Consider the following 13,111-nt stretch of genomic DNA (forward strand, 5'->3'; position numbering starts at 1 on the left):
GTATGTTGTTTCCAAATATTGGGGGATGGATTTTTTTTTCAGGGCACATGTAATAATTTAATTTTTAAATTTTTTTTCACTTTACCTCATTTTTAAATTTTTTATTAAAGTTCTAGGGTACATGTGTACAACGTGCAGGTTTGTTACATATGTATACATGTGCCATGTTGGTGTGCTGCACCCATTAACTCATCATTTACATTAGGTATTTCTCCTAATGCTATCCCTCCCCCCACGTCACCCCACGACAGGCCCCGGTGTGTGATGTTCCCCACCCTGTGTCCAAATGTTCTCATTGTTCAGTTCCCACCTATGAGTGAGAACATGCGGTGTTTGGTTTTCTGTCCTTGAGAGAGTTTGCTGAGAATGATGGTTTCCAGCTTCATATTGCAGGACAGATTTCTAATTTAATTCCATTGTGGTCACAGTACATACATTGTATGGCTTGAATCTTTGTACTTTTTGAGATTTGTTGGCCCGGAATATGGTCTGTCTTGGTAAGTGTTCGGCTGTATTTGCTTCTGCTGGTGTCATGTGGTGGGTTCTAGATGTCAGTAGATCGATAATGTTGTTCAGGTCTCCTGGTTACTCCAATGTCGTTACTGCAGCCTCAGACAGAAGCCCAAAGTGAATGAATAAGCGTACTCCTCAATGAGTTTTGACAAATGCATACACCCGTGTAACACAAACTGTATTGGGACTTGTATTTTAATAACTGGTAGAACTAGTCCCCATACATTGCTCTTCTTTCTTCGGAGTTTTCCTAATTATTTTGTTTGCTTATTTAGTTTATATGTAAAAACTTTAGAATGCCTTGTCCAATTCTGGGGTTGATTGGGGCATGGAACATCTGTATTTTTATTAGGACTAATTACATTTATCAGTTAACTGTGAAGAACCAGTCAACGTCATGTTGCCAAATCTTCCAAAGAAACGAACTTTCCATCTGTTCCAGGCTTTGTTATCTTTCCACAGTGTGACATTTTTCTCCTGCAGAAAGGAGAAGACATGCCAGCTTTGGGATGGCGGATGGCCCAGGAAGAGGGCGGACGCTGAGAACAGAATAGGCTCCGGCCCTCCACAGTGCTGTGGCAGGATATTATTCTTACTACATATGTTGATGGACACATGGGTGTTTCTTATATAACAATTTTCCTGTATGTTTGAAATATTTTATAGTTTAAAAAATTAAGAAAGTTAGAAGTCAATTTTAATAGAAAAGAATGTATTGCAAATACAGTGACTTTTTATATTACAGCAGTACATTCCAGTCAGCCATATGACCATAATTTGCATACATTTCAAATATAAAACTATACTTTTTTTTTTTTTACATATAGTACAATTTCCAGTGTGATGACATTTCAATGGGAAAAAGATTGTGCATTTGCAATAAACACCATCATCCCTGAGTCCACAGATAAGGTCCCTGGAGAAGGGGCTTCCCCTCTTTTCTCGCTGGGTTGACGTTCCCAGCGAGTGAAGCCTTTCTGGAATGTGTGTACGCACCCTCCACCAAGAGTTCTAATAACCTAAGCTCGAAGCAGAACAGTGAAATGGCAAAACTGTACAGAGCCCTGATTTTACATTTCAATCTGACAGCCGGGTCAGAAGTAGCACATGGAAAGTGCTGTCCTTAACTACTCACTTAGCTGCTCCTTGCTGACAGCTCCCAGAATCTGCCTCCAACAAGTGGCAAAACTGGGAATTTTGCCAAGGAAAATTACTCAGGACCGCTAATAAAAACACAGGCTTTTGCAACATGCATATTCCCCCAGCCGCCGAACCCGATCTTGCCCAGGGCAGGGCATTCACTGTCTCGGGGGTGAACAAAGAATCCCAATCCTCAGATGTCCCAGGACTCATGGCTCATGACCCACGGAAAACTAAGGCATCACAGTGGCTTAATTTAAAAGATGTGCTTTCGAATGAATCCTGGAAAACAATCCGTCTTTACACAGAGAGGGCTGCGGGGGCAATCCTACTGATGAGTTTGTTGAGAGCGCGAACTTTTTCTTCCAAGATGCGGCTTTGCTTCTCGGCATCTCGCTGCTTCTCCTCGGTGGCCTGAAGTGCTCTCACCAGGTGGGCATTCTCCACATACAGCTCCTTCAGCAGCAGGTCGGACTTCCTGTTCTTTTCAAACTAGAGAGGGGAGGAAGCCAATACTTTGCATGAGGCCGGTGGAGAAACGCTATAGATCAGCCTGCTCTCTTTTATCCTCCCACATTTATGCAAACCATAGTTTTGGGCTCTTAGAAATCTGACCCAAGACCAGGGGTGGGGGCTCACGCCTCTAATCCCAGCACTTTGGGAGGCCGGGGTGGGTGGATCCCAAGGTCAGGAGATCGAGACCATCCTGGCTAACATAGTGAAACACCGTCTCTACTAAAAATACAAAAAAAATTAGCCGGGCGAGGTGGCGGGCCCCTGTAGTCCCAGCTACTCGGGAGGCTGAGGCAGGAGAATGGTGTGAACCCGGGAGGCGGAGCTTGCAGTGAGCGGAGATCGCGCCACTGCACTCCAGCCTGGGCAACAGAGCGAGACTCCATCTCCAAAAAGAAAAGAAAAAAAAAAAAAACTGACACAAATACTGCATTATGATGGTAAGTTCTGTCACTCTGGCATGAGAGGAAATTGAGAATCTGCTGGGCCGTGTGGTGGGGAAACGTGAGGCAGCTTTGTGCCATGAAACAAGGGCTTCAGGGACTTCAGGCCAAAATGGACAGTCCTCAGAAGGCCCTGGGATGCTCCGAATGGAACAGGTTCAGCTGCGTGTGCTCTGCCGGCTGTGATGTCAGCAGGGCCATGAGCCAGGGGAAGCAGAGGAGGAAGCAGCCACAGGACAGGCAGTACTGAGGCCCCGAGCTGTGGCCTGGGCTCAGGGCCAGGGCAGGTGTGCAGGAGCCACAGGATTTAACCAGAAGTCAGTGTTACTGGCCAGACAGGCAACTGAGGACTGTGGGTGTGTGCCAGGGAGAAAGGATGAGAGGGACGGGGGGCACCAGCAGGGGAGGGAGCTGGGCAAGGACGGTGGCCCCAGGAAGGGACTGGGCACCTTCCACAAATGCCTTGTCTAGTTTGGGCTGAGCTTGGGATCCCTCACGTAGACCAAACCATACTGGATCACGATGGAGCAAAAATACTTCTCCAGGTTTTCACATTTCTCTTAATATCTCCTAACAACTGAATGTGGTCCGTGGCCAGGCCTCTTGTGTGTGTGCACCCCACACCCGTGGGGTCCACCCACACTCTGTGCCATCAGCCCTCGGGGCACAGCACGGCTGCACGTCGGTTCCCACCTGCTGAGTTAGACTTCGAGCATCCATAGATTAGGCGAGCTATGGCACCTCATTGTTGGTCTTTGCTCCTTATAGCAGCCCAAGTGACTTTTTCCCTAGTATGGTTTCTTTTAAAAGATAGATCTTGCCATGCTTTTACTTAACATCTCCCAATGCCTTCTAACTGCCATTATGATAAAACCCAAACCCCTGAGCTTGGCTTCTGGACACACACGACAGGTGCTGCCTACCTGAGCCTTACCAGTTCACACCAGCCACGGCGACCTCCTCCATGGCTGTGCGCTGCCTGGAATGCACCCTCCCTGGGGTCCCCCAGACATGAGGAGATGTGTCCATCTCCCACCCAGTGAGCCTTCCAAATGCCACCTGGCCTCTGCTGGGGACACAGCTGGACCTTCCTGTGCTGGTCACTGGGCATCTGTCCAAATGCTGGCTCTTCAACGTGGCCTTGACCACCTCACCGGCTCCCTCCACCTCTACTCTCTCATTTTCAGAGCATTCATCATGGCCTGAGGGCATGTATGCTCTACCTCTGTCTCCAGAGGGTCAGGTCCGGGATGTAGGCTCAGCTCTGCGTATCTCAGGTCTACCTAGGAAAGCTTCGACCAGAGGTGCTCAGGGACGCCTGAATGACTACACGAACAAATGAACGGATGAGCCCTGAGTGTATGTGAACACCCACAGCACAGATCTTTTTTTTTTTTTGAGGCGGAGTCTCGCTCTGTCGCCCAGACTGGAGTGCAGTGGCCAGATCTCAGCTCACTGCAAGCTCTGCCTCCCGGGTTTACGCGATTCTCCTGCCTCAGCCTCCTGAGTAGCTGGGACTACAGGCGCCCGCCACCTCCCCCGGCTAGTTTTTGTATTTTTAGTAGAGACGGGGTTTCACTGTGTTAGCCAGGATGGTCTCGATCTCCTGACCTCGTGATCCGCCCGTCTCGGCCTCCCAAAGTGCTGGGATTACAGGCTTGAGCCACCGCGCCCGGCCAGCACAGATCTTAAAACCATTCCTGAAGGAAAATAAATGCAATGTGCACCTGCAGTGTAGGGTATGCATTTAGTTCCCTGGACTTCTGTGACAAGACAGCAGCCTTTTCCTGTAATAGCTGCCTGCACACCCATAAAAGTAGAGAGCGCTCAGAAGAGGACGCGAGCACGAAAGCAGCAGCACCCATCACTCACCTGCTCCTTCAGCTCATCCACTTTCTCTTGGAGGAGCATTTCCATATTCTTCAGAATCATCTCCACCTCTTCTACCCGCTCTTCTGTGGCTTTCAGCTGTTTCTCATGTTCTTCCTGCCATAAAAGAAGGTTGCAGGTGGCCAGGCTCACACCTGTAATCCCAGCACTTTGGGAGGCCGAGGCGGGCGGATCACCTAAGGTCAGGAGTTCAAGACTGACCTGGCCAACACGGTGAAACCCCATCTCTACTAAAAAAAATACAAAATTTAGCCGGATGTGGTGGTGCATACCTGTAATCCCAGCTACTTGGGAGGCTGAGACAGGGGTTCACTTGAACCCAGGAGGTGGAGGTTGCAGTAAGCCAAGATTACACCACTGCACTTGAGCCTGGCAACAGAGTCAGACTCTGTCTCAAAAAACAAAACAAAACAAAACAAAAATATGTTCTGGGCCAGACCACACAGCTTTCCTTTCTCTTTGTCGTTCAGGGAGAATCAGCAGACTCATCTGTCCTCAGAGAACTGGTCCTAAGATTTTAACCATAAATAACTCCAAAGTGAGCTTCCCTCACTGTTAAGTGTCTTTTTCTAGGAGGATTCTCCTTAACTTTGTTTGTCAATAATGTAGCATCACTTAACTTTAGCTTGACCCCTTTGTGTGATGTTACAAGGTTGTTCTTCATTAGAATTTACACTTTACAAACATCAAATGTTACCCACTTTTCAAGTCGTGTGCCACTTCCTTTTCCAGACGGGTGTCCCCTGCCCTCTGGCTCCTGATCTCTCCCGAAGTCTGTCCCTGATGAACTATGAACTATGTTGGGAATTTCAGGCGTGAGTTTTGAATTAAACAGCCTTTTGAATTAAACTCTTGCACAGGGCACAGCAGTGCCGGGGCCTCTTCAAGTGCTCTAAAAGCGCCAACCCATTGACGCCTCCCGATAAGCCTTGAGGTGGACGCCACTGCCAGCAGGACTTGACAGATGAGAAACTGAGGCACAGAGAGGTTCACTTGCCCAAGGTCACTCAGCTGGGAGGTGGTGGGTGGGATCCCACCCTCCACAGTCCATGCTCGGAGCCACTGTCTCCCATTGCCCACCACCTGCACGGTCCGGGGCACCTGCTGGGCCCGGTCTGTCACCCTCTGCTCTCTGCCTCCGGTCCCTGCTCCCCTGGAACATGCCAAGTATCCCCTACCCCAGGGCCTCTGCTGCTCCCCTGCCACATGGGAGCTGCTCCCTCACCTACTTCAGGTCTCACCACCTCAGGGGCCACCTGTGAGGCCTTGTCTGGCCACCCTGTTTAAAACCATGCTGCCCCTCTCCCTACAGCCCTCCTCACCATCTGACATGCTACATACATGACTCATGTATTCACACTTGGGCAGCTTCTGAGTAACTGAGGACTGCTGGGCCCGCCTCACCCTCCTCCTCATCTCGTCAGCCGCCTCTCGCTGCACCCCCACTCACCCGCTGTGCATCCAGGCACCTCCCGGCCTGCTCTCCCTGAAGGTTGAGCAGGCGCTGCAGCTCAGCCACACGGTCCTGGGGCACCAGCCGGCTCATCTGCTCCTGCAGCTGCTGGACCTCCTGCGAGTGCTGGGCCTGGGCCTGCCTCAGCCTCAGGTGAGCTCCTTGCACCTGCACGTGGGAGGGGACACAGCTCTGGTGGGGCTGCTGAGAGTGGCACAGTGGGGCACCCTCTCCATCCAAGGACACCCCCACCCGCAAGGACAAGGAGGGCGTGTGCTCCTGAGGATGCAGCAGCCCCTGAAAATTTAGAAGGAGCCCATTTCTTTTTTTTTTCTTTTTCTTTTTTTTTTTGAGACGGAGTCTCGCTCTATTGCCCAGGCTGGAGTGCAGTGGCCGGATCTCAGCTCACTGCAAGCTCCGCCTCCCAGGTTCCCGCCATTCTCCTGCCTCAGCCTCCGAGTAGCTGGGACTACAGGCGCCCGCCACCTCCCCCGGCTAGTTTTTTGTATTTTTAGTAGAGACGGGGTTTCACCGTGTTAGCCAGGATGGTCTCGATCTCCTGACCTCGTGATCCACCCGTCTCGGCCTCCCAAAGTGCTGGGATTACAGGCTTGAGCCACCGCGCCCGGCCAGGAGCCCATTTCTTTGGAATTCGGACAGCCAGGCTGCTGTCAGCCAGCGCTTCCACAGGGCTAGAGTGCAGAAAACGTGTCCATCACCCTTCAAAACGGTGACGCTGACTTCCCGTCAGACTCAGGTTCCGCTGCGTCCAGTGTTAGCTTTCAGTGAACCTCACTGGGGCCTGATTCTTTTCAAACAATGACCCACGCCAGTCCTTTCAGCGGAGACCCCACACTCTGAAACAGGGCTACACTGGCCATAGGCTGCCCAGACAACACGGACTGCTGAAGGGAAGGTGGGGCCGGGGCTGGAATCCTTGGCAGCGCCTGGTTTCCTGGACGGCACCGTCTGCTGGAGTCGGGCTGAGTTGTTACGGTAAACTGTGCACCACTATGCCAGCCCCTTTAATCAGCTTGAGCCAAGATCCAAATACAATTTACATCCAGCCAACTGGAGGCTTCACCAGGATTTCTTTGGCACCTGTAAGAACCGGCCACGCCACCCCTTACTCACTTGAGACCCCACAGACGGAGTGGGAATCACCCTCCATCGGGGGCACGTTTGGGCCGGGCCTGGCATCACCGCATGGTGGAGGAAGAGGGAAGGCAATGCCCTGCGCCCGCACTGCCAGGCCTGGCTTCCCTTCAGTGGTCCCTGCACTGACTCAGCTGAGCTGGGGGCCCGTCTTGGGGGGCCAGGTCATCACTGTAAAGCTCACCCTTCTTCAGGACGGGGGTCACCCCAGAGAGACGCCACCTGCACCCCACATTTTCCAGGCCCTCGGGGGCAGCTTATGGTTTGAGACAGAAAAGGAGGGAAGAACCAGTTCTAAATCGCATCTCTACCAAACACAGCCTTCTCCCGAAGGCTCATTTCAGACGGTCACTCTGGCTGCTGTCCCCCAGACCTGCGGGACTCCCAGGCGTCAAGCACATCTACCCAACCAGGAAGGCTCTGGCCCCGCACCCCGACTCCCTCGGCTCTGATGCTTACAGGTCCTCAGACTGCACCACCCCCCACCGCCATCCTGGGACGGAACCCCCACGAATTAAGCCCCTCCATAGCTGGCCTGGGTCCAGCCCAAGGGGGCTCTCTGCCCATGGTGGGCAGCCTGTAAACATCTACTGAACAGACAGCCATCCAGTGCTCTTCATCTCCTTCCTCAGCAACGCGAGACGGTCCACATCTACAGACCTTGACAGTCACAGGGACAGGGAAAGACGTCCCCGGGGAGCACTGGAAACAAGGACATTTGTGTTCTGGGTGCTGGAGTGAGGCAGAGCCTCAGACAGGGCATCATCTCCCACCCTGAGTGCAGCCACCCTTCCTGTCCTTCCCGTGGAGAGGGCCCTGTGGGTCCCCGTCCCTTTGCCCTCTGAGCTCCCCTGGGAGACCCTCCACCCTCTGAGCTCCTCTATGAGGCCCCATCCCTCCTGTCTGCTCTGGCCTCTGGGGCCTTCCTCCTGAGCCACACATGGGCATGACAGTGACTGCCCTGGCTTCCCTCCCCCGTGGAAACGGTGACCACCTCAGCTTCAGGCCCAGCCTCTTGTGGCCACTCTTAGGGAGCCCTGTCTGCCTTTTCCAGAGTGTCCTGAGCTACCCTGGAAGCTCCCAGCTTCCTGATGCTGACTGGAAGCCACTTGCTTTGGGGGAGCGTCTTCCTCTAAATCATGAGGAAGAAGGGGTGACCCACATGGCTGCAGGACAGACTCGGTGAGGTGCTTCCCAACTGAGAGGCTGGTGGCAGGCATGGCCGCAGGGGTGTGGAATGCTCTCCCGTGGCCCCAGCGGTGCCTCCCAGCGCCAGGTGCTAAGGAAGTGCCGGCCTTTTCAGGTGGTCTTACTCCTCAGCCTCAAAGGACTCGAACGGGCCCAGGCAATTTTCCAGGGTTCCTTTTAGACTCAAAAGTAGAGAAGGGTGCCCCACATAGGCAGAGCACCTCTGGGAAACTGACAGACTGTAGCTGCAAGGCCAAGAGCCTATGGGAGCCCCAACAGCACCCAGAAAGCTCTGGGATCCGTGCCCAGCTGACCCCCTCTGTGTCTGAGGACGTCTAGGGGGTGCCTCTGCCCAGGGCGCCAGGGCCAGCACTGGGGGGACTGGGTGCAGAGGTTCAGCCAAGCCTCACAGGCAGGCAGGGAGAGACCCTTTCCCACAGCCCCGTTTCCTCTCTGCAGCCCCCAAGCTTCCAAGTGTGCCCTGCAGCTGTGTCCACACTGGGCACTCGCTCTCTGGGCACCTTTGGCCGCCACACACCTGCTCTTCTCCTCTCCCTTGAGCCACCCTCCACAAGCATCCCCAGCCGGCTCCCCGCCCTGAGGCCCCTGCTCGGCTGCCCCTGCACACACCTGTCTGTCCCAGACCACGAGCTCCTGCCACCGTAGCCCAGCCTCCCGTGTCTGCACCGCCCATGCCTCTCCCTGCAGGGCCAGCAGGTGTGGCACCTGGAGGCGTGTACAGAGGCCAATGTCATGCATGTCCATGAGTGCCCATTTCACCCCACCCCCAGGGCTGGAGCCTGCTGCCTTGGTTCTGATGACACAGTCCCCAGGCTTGCCTCCGGCTCCTCTGTTCTGTGGAGGGCTCACCCACAGCATGGTGACCGCACTCCTTCCCTTGGGAGTAAACTGAGTCACCACTCTTCACGGGGCTTGTGCACAGTCCAACCAACTCTGCACTGGGAGCAGCTTTTTCCTGGGCCCAGTAAGCACGGGACAGCTGTGTCCAGGCCAGCTCTACACCTTCTCTGCGCTGGAGGAGGCCTGGCAACACTGTTGGCACTGTGGTGATGCTGCTCCCAGGTGGGACTGGACGCAGTGCCTCCAGCCACCACTCACACCCACCTGGCCTTGACTTTCTTCAAGGGTCTGGGTCAGCTCTGACTGTGACAGTTGCAGGCTCTGATATTCCTGATTCAGGCATTCAATTTCAACTTTAAGTTTCTGGATTTGGTCACTCTGTTTTTAAAACATCAATTGCACAAGTCAAGAAGTATCTGAAGAGTCTGGTATGTAATTCGTGCGGAAACCTCGGAACATTATAGAAAAGAAAAAAAATTACAGAATTTAAATCCCCATGAACCCACCAACCAAGGCCAGCCCTGTGCCCTGCAGTCAATCCCCGGGCCCTCCTCTACACACACGCATCTCCCTGGTGAGACAGTGTTGGGTGCGCCACGCACTGCAGGCAGCGCCTTCTCCTCACCACAGCGGGAGCGTTTCCCAGGGCATTAATTGTGATTTGAAAACATGGTTTTCAATGGCTGTGCTGTGATCCAGTGACTCCCTCAGCTCCTGTTGGTGACTCGGCAGATTTCCTTTCTGCTTTGCTATTATAAATAGCACAGCAAGGAAAACGCGGCAGCTGCATCCTTCCACAAGGCTCTCGGGAACACCCCATAGGAATCCTGAAGTGAAGGCATGTGGACTTCCTTCAGCCTCTAAGTGTATATTTTGCCAAACTGCCCTCAGGGAATTTTGCACCAATTCGCTCCTCTGTCAGCAGCATGTAAAGCTATTCTGCTACTTTCTTTAGATACTGGGATTTGCCCACACAGCACAGTCCACCTATTTCTCCGAGGCATGCTTGGGAAGCCCCTCACTTCCCTCCAGGCTCCTCAGCGCCTGTCCTGACCTGTTTGCAGCCGCCTCTGCACCCCGCAGCTCCCAGCCTCCAGCAGAGCCCAGGTGGAGCTGCCGGCGGCTGAGGCCACCCACCTGCTGCTGCCCGCGGCACGCCACCTCCTCCAGGCTCTGTGTTAACAGCTGAATGGTCACACGATGCTCCTCACTTTGGGCCTGGTGGGTAGAAGCCTCCTGTCCCAGTTGAAGAACCCTGTCATTGAGCTGGGATAATTGATCCTTGTAGTTCTGATTCTAGGGGGAACAAGTTTTTAAATACATAAGAAAAACATGTTTTTAATTTTTATTTTATATATATATTTGCCCATCATTGGCTATATTTTTATTAAGTAGTTTTTTGCTTTGTTTTGTTTTTCAAGACAGGCCCTCGCTCTGTTGCCCCAGCTGGACTGCAGTGGCACATTCATGGTTCACTGTGACCTCCTAGGCTCAGGTGATCCTCCCACCTCAGCCTCCCAAGTAGCTGGGACCACACGCACACATCACCACTCCCACCTAGTTTTGTTTTTTGGTCAAGACAGGGTCCCTCTGTGTTTCCAAGGCTGGTCCTGAACTCCTAGCCTCAAGGAATCATCCCATCTCAGCCTCCCAAAGTGCTGGGATTACAGGCGTGGGCCACGGAGCCCGGCCCACCTTGCCCCCAAAATACTTCTAAGCCAGCAGCTCAATTCATATCATTGTAATTGTTCTCAACCAAGCACAGCTTTGCTCCTGAGGAAATGTCTGGCAATGTCTCTGGGTATTTCTGGTGATCACAGCTGGAGATGGAGGAAGCTGCTGGCACCAACGGCATGGGGGCACTCGACACCCTATAATAACGCAGATGATCGGCCCCACACGCCACCAGTGCCGAGGACAGGAATCCTGCTCCAGCCCCCAGGAGAAACACACATCCAGGCCACCAGAGCGGAGGAGATGCCATGACCATCCAAACCACTGTTTGGAACACCTTTCACGTTTGTCTCATTTCCTCCACGATTATTTTAATATATTTAAAAATATACGGCAATTTTAACGAAAAAGCAACCTATTTAAACTTGAGGTATATGAATCCCGTAAGTCTCCTCTGATCTCCGTCACTGAACACACAAGCGCAGCTCTTGGCAGGGTATATGGGTTCAACAAATGGTATGTTTTGCTTTTTCTCAATAGCACCCCCCATAGATAGTGGATTTCAGCAAACGTTCAGCGGGTGAACCTGTGAGGGCACCGTGCAGTGAAACAGTGGCAGGAAAGCGGCCCTGCGGTCTGGACCACGGAGGCTCTGCTGTCTGCAGTCACCTGTCGGGAACATCTTCATGCAACCACATTTCTGCTTACTTGTTTTTTCCCACCGCAGCTCTTGGGGGTTCGGAGCGATGTCCTCTGACCCACTCTCAGCACAATCGACCACGTACACGTCACCTTCCCACAGTGATGCCAACAACCACTGCCTTTACTTTTATCGGTTTTACAGGCACGTAAGAAAACTGGGACGTTGTTTCCATTTGGATTTACTCAAGATTAGGGAGTCCACAAATTTTTCTCATGCAACTCCTTGCAAATTAACCTCACCTCATCCCTTCCCTAGAACCTCGAGCCTGAGGTTAAGAGAAGCTTCCACCACAACATAAGCACGCGGCAGTTACGTCTGGCATAGAGCTCACGGGTCTATTACATTTCATTGTGAAAATTAGAATTGTTTTAATACTGACACACATTCACCTGGCCCTCTAAAGACAGCCTTGATTTCATGAGTAGAAATGGAATCTTCCTTCAGTTCTTGAGATAAACATAATAGTGGATTTTCTTCTATTCACCTTTAACATTTAAACCCTTCATTTGGTGGCTGGGTGTGGTGGCTCATGCCTGTAATCCCAGTGCTTTGGGAGGCCGAAGTGGAAGGATCACCTGAGTTCAGGAGTTTGAGACAAGCCTGGCCAACATGGCGAAACCCCATCTCCACTAAAAATACAAAAATTAGCCGGGCTTGGTGGCGCATACCTGTAATCCCAACTACTTGGGAGGTTGAGGCAGGAGAATCGGTTATGAGGTTGCAGTGAGCTGACATTACACCACTGCACTCCAGCCAGAGTGACAGAACAAGATTCCATCTCAAAACAAACACACACACACAAAACTCTTCATTTGGAAATAATTTCAGACTTGAACAGTTGCAAGACTAGCACATGACCACGGAAACCCACCTGCCTTCCATCCCGGCTCCTAGTTGACAACACCCCCCACAATCTGCTTTGCCCCCCTACACACACAGGCGCACACATGATGTCTTCCCTCCTCCACAGCCGCCTGCCTCCCGGGGACAGCAGCTGTCACGCAGCTACTGTGCAGCTACTGCTTCAGGACAGTGGCTTTCATGTCCCCACACTTCATTTTGTCGGTGAGCTGGCAGCATCCTTCCGGGCACAGGATCAGCCGGGCCCTGTCCTGTTGCTTCAGCCTCCTCAAATGTGCAATGTCTCCTCAGCCTCTGTCTCTCATAACTTTGACACTTTTTGACAAATACAGTTCCATCCCCTCCCATTTGGGGTTTGTCTGGTGCTTCCTTGTGACTCGGGTGATAAGTTCCTGGGCAGATACTGTGCAGGGAGCTGCATCAGGAGGCAGAGATGCTATCTGCTCCTGGTGGCGTTCACGCTGGCCACCTCTTAATTTCGAACTTGCACTCATCTGGCTTTCACTGCAGAAGCCAGCATGAGATGTCAGCAGTTGTCTCCTGGCCGTGTGTTAAAACAAATGACATCTGTGTCAAATATGTTCACTCTGCATCTGCCCCAGCCTTTAGGCCTAATTTCCAGTTTACAAGACAGACAAGTGACATACGACCAGAGTAGCCTACACTCTCAGAAAACAACTGGACAGATCCAGAATGTGGGATGGCCCATGGGACCAC

General features: G+C 52.4%; 1 protein-coding gene across 4 annotated transcripts in view; it reads right to left on the reverse strand.

Moving 5' to 3' along the window:
* Positions 1 to 1,204: 1,204 nt before the first annotated feature.
* The window catches only part of NINL (ninein like), a 137,498-nt gene continuing 125,591 nt past the window's right edge, over positions 1,205 to 13,111 (reverse strand). For 3 of the 4 annotated variants that reach the window (XM_033185418.1, XM_033185417.1, XM_033185419.1), the window contains 5 exons: positions 10,294 to 10,452; positions 9,421 to 9,534; positions 5,950 to 6,120; positions 4,482 to 4,595; positions 1,205 to 2,145 (listed from right to left, as the gene is read on the reverse strand). In XM_033185418.1, the coding sequence (XP_033041309.1) occupies positions 1,954 to 2,145; positions 4,482 to 4,595; positions 5,950 to 6,120; positions 9,421 to 9,534; positions 10,294 to 10,452 (750 nt within the window). In that variant the 3' untranslated portion in view covers positions 1,205 to 1,953. Of the gene's footprint in view, positions 2,146 to 4,481; positions 4,596 to 5,949; positions 6,121 to 9,420; positions 9,606 to 10,293; positions 10,453 to 13,111 lie in introns of those variants that run through there. The other variant, XR_004431080.1, reaches the window with a different exon arrangement.

Source organism: Trachypithecus francoisi, unplaced genomic scaffold, assembly GCF_009764315.1.
Source record: "Trachypithecus francoisi isolate TF-2019V2 unplaced genomic scaffold, Tfra_2.0 Lachesis_group21, whole genome shotgun sequence".
Lineage (NCBI taxonomy): Eukaryota > Metazoa > Chordata > Mammalia > Primates > Cercopithecidae > Trachypithecus > Trachypithecus francoisi.